The 8,310-nt window shown below is 38.1% G+C and overlaps 2 protein-coding genes across 2 annotated transcripts in view; one reads left to right on the top strand and one right to left on the bottom strand.

Moving 5' to 3' along the window:
• Window positions 1-6,358, top strand: part of LOC138036354 (uncharacterized) — a 6,853-nt gene extending 495 nt beyond the window's left edge. Inside the window, exons 2-9 of the mRNA XM_068882671.1 lie at window positions 320-793; window positions 1,152-1,366; window positions 1,765-2,311; window positions 3,249-3,684; window positions 4,096-4,267; window positions 4,508-4,656; window positions 5,126-5,320; window positions 5,609-6,358. Of these exons, the coding sequence (XP_068738772.1) occupies window positions 320-793; window positions 1,152-1,366; window positions 1,765-2,311; window positions 3,249-3,684; window positions 4,096-4,267; window positions 4,508-4,656; window positions 5,126-5,320; window positions 5,609-5,748 (2,328 nt within the window). The 3' untranslated portion in view covers window positions 5,749-6,358. The remainder of the gene's footprint in view (window positions 1-319; window positions 794-1,151; window positions 1,367-1,764; window positions 2,312-3,248; window positions 3,685-4,095; window positions 4,268-4,507; window positions 4,657-5,125; window positions 5,321-5,608) is intronic.
• A 133-nt stretch (window positions 6,359-6,491) lies between these two features.
• LOC138036355 (uncharacterized) lies at window positions 6,492-7,960 on the bottom strand. Its single transcript, XM_068882672.1, has 3 exons — window positions 7,680-7,960; window positions 7,170-7,415; window positions 6,492-6,702 (listed from the first exon to the last, which is right to left on the bottom strand). The coding sequence occupies exons 1-3, from the start codon at window positions 7,946-7,948 to the stop codon at window positions 6,546-6,548; spliced, it is 672 nt and encodes a 223-aa protein (XP_068738773.1). The 5' UTR covers window positions 7,949-7,960; the 3' UTR covers window positions 6,492-6,545.
• Between the last annotated feature and the right edge of the window lie 350 nt (window positions 7,961-8,310).

Here is an 8,310-nt window from a genome sequence, read left to right as displayed (position 1 = left end):
TTACATAGCCTTCTGTTTGGAAATTAATTTCTTAGCCGTGGCTCGCTCTAAATGTTTATAAGTTGAGCTGATCGCATGAGATTCGCTGGGGCTGCTTGACAACGGGGTCTGATCATGAGACTCAACCAAAATCTAGAAATTTACCGATCGATTGTTTTACAATGATAAAGTTTTCGATAAATATGTTTTTTGTTGGTATAATCAACAGAACTTTACACTTCACGGCTTTCACGATTCATATTTCGTGTTTTACAATTACTGGAGAAGCTTGTAGTCACGACGTAAGCTAACCCATATGTATTTCCATTATATATTTTAGCTGAAGCGTCATGCCCTGTCTGATGTATGCAGACCAGCAAAAAGAAGAAGAAAATCTACTGAACTTCCAGAACATGTGCCTGATCAGCCATCAATTACATCGATAGAAGGATCACCCGAATATGTGCCTGAAACATCAATTGCATCCGTGGATGCATCACCAGAACATGCACCTGATCTGCCATCAGCCTTTACATCCTTGGATGGATCACCAGTCCATGTGCGTGAGACGCCATCAAATACATCCACAGATGGATCACCAGAATATGTGCCTGAGACGCCAGCTACTGTCACTGATCATGAAAGGCTTTCACTAGCAGGCACACCACTTACAACTGAAAACATCTGCAAGGGTTGTACCCACAAGGTGAAGTGGAAAAACCTCCAGAAATCCAACCAAAGACTGAAGTCAAAAGTAACAAAATTAAAACGGGAAGTCTCCAGTTTGAAGATGACCATTGCTGAACTTCAATGTGTAAGGGCCATTTAGTGAATTTATTGATTTTGCATAGCTTAGACTCCTATAGGATCATACAGCTCTCGATCTACATAGCTGTATGCATTTCATTTCACAGCTGACGTCATAGAGTCATTTTCTTTTTTGAGTGTTGTAAAACCAAAACCAAAGTAATTACTTTGGGCCAACTCAATTGAAGCATCAATCAAAACTCATAGTAAAAATACATGTATACAAGTATTGTGCCAAATGTGAGAAAAGTGTGCAAGTCATGAAAATCAGCCCACTAATTACTTTTTGACACTCAACTAAAAACTGCTTTACCGCATAATTATAACTAACCCTGCAACTAACTACGTTTTTTCTTTGTACTCAGCATTTAGAAGAGGATTCAGACATCGAAGAACCACAAAGCACTGATCCAACCGTGAAAGAATCCAGGAAACGCTCAGATTATTTTGCCTGGTCCAATACTGGCACAGAGACAGAAGATGAGGGAGGTGACGATTGGGACCCAGCAGGGGAGACCACAGAGGATGATGGTGCCACAGAGGATGAGGATGAGTTGCCACAAGATCAACATGACATCAAGTAAGAAAAGATTTATAGTACACTAGAGTAATGTGATGGAATAGTGTAGTACAGTTTTCAGAAGAATAAGGTATTGACTGACATTTCGACCACCTGAATGTAGTTCAGATTTTTTAGACTAATACATTAGTGTTATGCCAGCTAGTAACACTAGTTTATTCTTTTTAATAATACTTTGTTGAATAAAAAGATGAACACAAATGATACAAGGGAAAACATACAGAACATGTAGAACGTTGTTACCAAAGTAGTATCGTTCATTTGCTCTGTTGATGATTGTTTGCTACAGTTGAATGAAATAATGGATTTCATGATCATTTACTTTATTGTGTTATATATTGAATGTGTACATGATCATTCTAAATTCAGTTTACTTATTATATTATTTTCTTTTTCAGAGTGGATCCAAACAGCCCTGACTATGCCTACAATCAGCCCAAATTCATTGTATTTTATGAGATGCTGCTGAAGATTTTCCTGCTGTTTTGTTTCAACTGTAAAGCTGAGAATCCACAAGTTTCCATGCGGCAGAATGGCACAATGGTGACAGTAAGGCAGCAGTGTACTGAGTGCAGTGGATATGTTTGGACCTCACAAACTTACATGCCACAGGGAAAGTACCCTATTGGCAATATGCTGCTGAGTTTTGCTTCTCTGATGGCTGGTGCCTCAATCAGTAAAATGTTGCTGGTGTTTCGGCACATGGGACTGGCGTGCTACACTCCACGGACCTTCTTTGTACATCAGCGGTCATTCATCTTCCCAATTGTGATCCATCATTGGGAGACTTATAGAACTGGGCTTGTCAGTAAACTCAAGAACATGAAAGATGTAGTATGGTCTGGGGATGGCCGATTTGATTCTATGGGGCATGCAGCCAAGTATGGAGTGTACACAATGTTGTGCACAATCATAATGAAAGTTGTCCACTTTGAACTTGTTCAGGTAACGTCATTTTGTTTCTAAAAGTTATGCATATACTTAACATGTATTTTGATGATCTCGTACATGTGGGGCAGGTCAAAAATTATACAAACAACTAAAAGTACCCAGCAATATTCTACACAGAGACGTGTGATAAGAAGTTTAGTACCAACTAAACCAGTTTGTTACTGTGGAGATACACAGTGTAAATAACTGTATTAGATGTATTTACCATTCTTATCCACAAGTAGTTTTATTTCCACTGCATGGATCTATTCCCTTGATTGCATGGCTTCAGTGACCGAAAATTGCCAGTCGCCATTTTCCCTATAGTTGTGCCTGCACAATTTGCCCCATATATCGAATCCCCTCACTCATGAAACACGAAAATGGAGACTGGGTACATAGACCAGGATTAAGCATGACAATTTTTATTATTATTCAACAAAATTGTTACAGTCTGCTGGTTTTTATAAATGCTCTTTTTTTAAAATTTCTATAGTTCTAGTTGGTTTCACATGCATTTATAATTAGTATACATAATAATAATAATAAGGCTGCCAACACTGTTAAATAGTGCTCAATACACATAAGTGTAGAGCTAAATCGTAGAAAGGTGAGGCTAATGAAACCAACACATGATTCACTGTTACTCCGAGTTTCGTGCTTACGCACTCATCAGACTGTCTGATGAGTGCGTAAGCACGAAACTCGGAGTAACAGTGAATCATGTGTTGGTTTCATTAGCCTCACCTTTCTATAATTAGTATACATAAATTTATATTTAGGATCCACTCGTAAGTGATAAATTATAAGAACTGAAGGGCATTTTCAGTTGAACATTCAAAGTTGGCTAAACAGCTGCTTTATTTGTTTATATAAATCAATAAAGTAGGTCCTCCAGGTCTGCCAAAAATATTCAAACAATCTAGAAAGTAACTTTCTTATATCTTTATAGGCAAACGAGACTGGGGGGAGTCAACAAACAGAACTTGAAGGAGCAAAACGGTGTTTTGCCTTTTTGGAGCAGCTTGGTTTGACCGTCAGAGTCTTTGTCTCTGACCGTCACAGAGGAATTGCGAAGTGGATCAGGAAAACTTGCACACAAACAACACAGTATTATGACATTTGGCATGTAGCACGTTCCATCACAAAGAAGCTCCTGTCAGCAAGCAAAGAGAAAGGCTGTGAGGTCGTCAAGGAGTGGGTGAAGGGGATTCGTCGACATCTATACTGGAGTGCCACATCAACCAAACCTGGTTTTGGCAGCCTTATACTTGCAAAATGGAACTCCTTCATGCGCCATGTCTCAAATAAGCACACTGACCACCCCGATCCTCTCTACAAGAATTGCAAGCACGAAGAACTTCAACCAAGAAAGTGGATCAAAATTGGTGAGCTTTAATGTGTGATTTGTTGACCTTACATGTTTATAACCAGGGCTTCGATTAATTTGAAGTAATTAAATTTTACATGTGTAGACACTGTTTAGTTTCTTTCAACTTGACACTTGACAGCTAGTCAAGAAAAAGAATATGGTTTGGAGTTTTTTTTGCAGCAGTTTCTTTTGCAGCCATACTTTCTTCCTGCTAAGCTGGCTGGTAGCCTCAACTCAACTCGCAAGAATTTTTATATCTGATCACAAGGCAGCTGAGAGCTAGGAGTGATCCCTGAAATTTTTATTTTAAAATGTGGTTGATCAGACGTTTCTCCTCATGTACCATTCATATGCAAATTAATACATGTTGAGGTCTAACAGGTTCTATGTAATACAGAAATTAAAGTTGATAAAATTTGTCTTGCAGGTACTGTTGCCTATGACAGACTGAAAAGTTTGCTCACTAGCACACTACTTTTGGGGGATATTAAAAAGCTCTCTTCAGATGCTCAGACAAGTTGTCTGGAGGGCTTTCATGCAACCCTCAACCACTGGCACCCAAAGATGATTGGGTTTTCTTGGTTTGGAACCTTTTGCAGGTATTTCAAGTTTTCTTTAGACCATGATGCAATTTTAGAAAATGTATATAAAGCGGTACTACAAGCCAATAATATTGATGTTACATTGCCTTTTCTACATTGCCTTTGCTATCTGAGTGAGTGCAACATGAAGGTCACTCGCCCAGATGGCGAGTGCTCCAAATTTTAAATTTCCAGCCCTGCTGTAAACAGTAGTAATTAATTATATTTATTTTTGTTCTATGTCCATTATATTTTCAGGCACATCCTTGCAGTCCTTCATTTTAATGAGAATGTCCACAGAGACACGCAGTTGACTAAGAATGGTGAAAAGTACTACCGAGTAACATACCCTAAATTTAAACTTGGCGAGGAGGTGGTAAGAGAGGTGGTTAGACCACCTACTTATGGTAAGTCAAAATTTGCATGGGTAACAACTTTAAAATGCCATCAACCTTACCATTGTTTCTACACTAAATGAAATGTATTATTTGCCTTGATGTTGCCTTTTGTTACAAGTGCAGCATTTTCCTTGAATTTCATGATTTTTTACATTTTTTAATTTTGGCCCTCTTTTACTCTACCTGTGGTCTTTTGGCAATTAGGAGATTCAATTTAGGGAAAAATACAATGTAGTTGGCAGGTTAATGTAACTTATCAATGATGAAAGAGGCCACCTAGGACAATCTTGCTTGAAATAAAAGTTGTAAATCAGAATCAGACAACAATTTGTTCCTGATTAAAACATGTAATTACATAATTACAGTGTAAATAATTGTAACCAACGATAAACCATGTGTGACTGATAATATTGCATACAATGTATATACAGGTGGTAATGAAATGCTTATACTTGTAAATTAATTTCATTGTACTTAGGCTATGTTGAAGATATGAAGAAACTACTGTTTACTTTGACCAAACCAGAGATGACAGAAGTGTACAACAGATATGCAGCCAAGGTGCCAGAGCCTCTCAGTGCCCAGTTTAAGGACCGCTTGGATAAACCATCAGCAGTGAAGGCATACATGGAGAAACATGAACAAAGAACCAGTGCGACGCTTTTCCCAACAAGTTTGTTTTTTTTGTTTTATTTTTGAAATGTTACATATTTGTTATTGCAACACATGTAAGTTTACAAGCAATAGTGTTGTACTTGTACATGCTTCTTGTGAATGTTTGCATGTGCAGACTAGGCTAAGTACACATACTGGGTTATGCTAACATCTAATTGGCTACACCAGGGCATTTTAAGTTTCAACAGAGGTGCCCCTGAGAGCAAGCAAACAGAAAATATTTGATGAAATCAATTTTTATATTGAAACTACCTACTAAACCAAATTTTATCTTTCTTTTATGCAGGTGCAGAGCAAGACACTTTGCAACAAAACTCTTCTATTGTTGAAACAAAAGCTGACACAGCTGGCTCAAGAACAGTTAGAAAGTGTTCCAAATGTAAAAGGCCAGGTCACACCAGGAGAAATTGTAGTCAATCAGTGTGAAAGAACTAAATTACAGAATGTGTGCAAATGTGCTTACATTTCATTCAATAGTGTGCATGCTTATGTTTAGGAAATGAAACTGCAGTTTGTTTAGTAATCTAGCAAAGGACTCAATTCTTGCAGTGTCTGGGCAGTGTAAATATTAATACCTAATTTGATAATGTTTGACAAAAAAGCAAAGTGTTTCAACTTGTTTGCATGAAGATCTTGTGTAAAGCCAGAAGAAAAACTGCTGTTTTAATTAGAATCTTTTAGTGAAGATGAGGGAGTGAACATATGCATGAATTAGAAATAAATAAATAAATAAGAATTACTGTCTTTTATCCAAGTGTTGTTAAATATTTTAAATGAAGTTACATGATAAGCAAATGCCATTCCTTTATTTCAATATATCTGAATGAGGGGTTTTTACAATGTACATGGCTTGCAATTACAGTGCCTTTCAGTAACATGCAGACTCTGAAGTTTAATCGACCATTGGCTGCTTTTTCCTGCCATCCCGTTCAGTGATTGACGGCAGTGTAAAACGCTACCATTGGTTGAGTCTTTGACTTCAGAGTCTGCATGTTATTGAAAGGCACAGTAGTTGTTCTACTTTTACATTAAAAATAATTGCCCCTGTAAAATTATTCCAAAATTTCCCACAAAAATGATCTCCCTTGAACAATGGTCCTCCTTAGAGCAGATGAAAGGAACAATGGCATTGGAGGCAATACAGTAATTTGAACAATGAGACGTTTACATTCCAAAAATATTCAACTAGGTTTTATTACACAGAATACAATAGGAGAAACTCTTTAGGCATTCCTATAGCCTGTTGTTTGTCGGTGTAGGGTCTGATAACGTGTCCTGATGTTGTGAGATATGCAGGCTGGAAGTGGTCTTGTGTTATCCCATCCCATGTAACCACAAAGCCAGCGGATTGTCCACCGATAGGCAACTGCCCGGATGAATCTGTAATTAGAAGAAGACTATCAGCCTAAAAAGCCAGGCATATTACTTGTAAAATAAACTGAACCAGACATATTAGACAATAATTCTACATCATATTTCTTTATAATTATTATAAGCTTTCACATATTCAGGCTGTATTGGAAAGAGCTGATTATGCCCAACAAAGGCCGCAAAGAAAAAATAAGATATTCCCAAGTTAAACTCCGTGATTTATCTGTGGGGTCCTGCATAAAAGTGGGAAAATGCGCATGCAGTCAAAATGTCAGGCGCTTTACCCACGTGTAAGATGTAAACAAATGTGCATGGTCGGTGATGACAACGCTGAAGTGTTAATTGAGTCTCGTACGTTTTCACGGAGTTGGTAAGAAGCCAGACTGCTCATTGAGAGGAAAAAACAAATAGCTTCGAATGCTTACTATGCCTTAACCAACTATAAGGTAGAAAAATCACAGCAGAATATAACTCACTCGTTTTCTGGGACTCCAGGTCGACGGCGGTAGGGTCTGCCATCTTTGTCTTTCAGTAGCGGAGCAACTTGTAGTAAAACAGTTCGGTTTGTGAGTGGTCCATAGTCTTCATGTTGTGTGATGCAACTTATTCTTTCCATGGAACCGTCGAAAGACATTTTCCCCGATGCGTGAATGACTTCTCGGCAGCAACGAAACTCCCTTGCACCGACTAAATTTTCGTCCTTGCAATGTTGACAATGGCACCTAAAAATACAACGAATTGGTTACAAACGTCAGCTTTCGACAAAACTTCAGAAATCAAAAAGCAAAATCCAGTGATATCCTGCTTCAGTCATTCAGAATTTTCGAAAGAAAGTTACTTTGAAAATTCGATTGCGATGAGTGCGTCAACTATAACCAGTGATACTTGAATGCTGAAAATACATTTCAGGAGAACTGACATCCTCTGTGGGAAAATTTCTTCGATTAATATCTCAACGATAAAACTAGTATAGCATGCATACGAACCATGAATTTACAGGAACTTGTTTTTCGTATCTCGCCTCCAATACTATTAGTGAGAGGCCATCGACGTCTACTTCTTCTCGTTCTTCGATGCGATCGTCGTCTTCTTCAGCGAGAGGTTCGCCTTCATACGGAGTAATATGAGTATAAATTACTCCATCGTCATCCTCTTCCGTTGTAACATCAGCTGCCTCTTTGGTCGTTTCACCTCCTAAGTCTTCGTTGATTGATGATTCGGACAAGCTATCCACGTCAGAGTCACTGGTGGACATATTCCTTGCTTAGCGATAGGAATCATTGAGCGCAGACAAGCGCAAACAAACTTCTGGCAACAACGTGACGTCACAACGCGGGAGTTTAAAATAAACTCGGCCCAGTCTCTGCGACACTTTTGAAGGGAAAATTTCCAACTTTGAGCGCTTGTAAAATCGTCAATTTTTACAGTGGACATCTCAAACTTGGGATTCGTGTGTTTTGAAAGGTAAATTTTATAATTAAGTAAAAAAAAATTTTGCTTCATAGGCACTTTAAGTGATTTGTTCTAAACAATGTGATTTCAAATTGATTTTGGGCTGTGGACTCCTTTGTTTTTTGAAATAACTATTGATTGCAGTTCAAATTGCACTCCATTCAG

The sequence above is a fragment of the Montipora capricornis genome, unplaced genomic scaffold, assembly GCF_036669925.1.
Source record: "Montipora capricornis isolate CH-2021 unplaced genomic scaffold, ASM3666992v2 scaffold_479, whole genome shotgun sequence".
In the NCBI taxonomy this organism is placed as follows: Eukaryota; Metazoa; Cnidaria; class Anthozoa; order Scleractinia; family Acroporidae; genus Montipora; species Montipora capricornis.
This window is presented reverse-complemented; position numbering and strand designations above follow the sequence as displayed.

Coding starts and splice junctions, on each gene's coding strand:
- LOC138036355 (XM_068882672.1), bottom strand. CDS start 7,948: ATGTCCACCAGTGACTCTGACGTGGATAGCTTGTCCGAATCATCAATC. Junction 7,416..7,679: donor CAAGTTCCTGTAAATTCATG/GTTCGTATGCAT, acceptor TTGTATTTTTAG/GTGCCATTGTCAACATTGCA. Junction 6,703..7,169: donor CCTGGAGTCCCAGAAAACGA/GTGAGTTATATT, acceptor TTCTAATTACAG/ATTCATCCGGGCAGTTGCCT.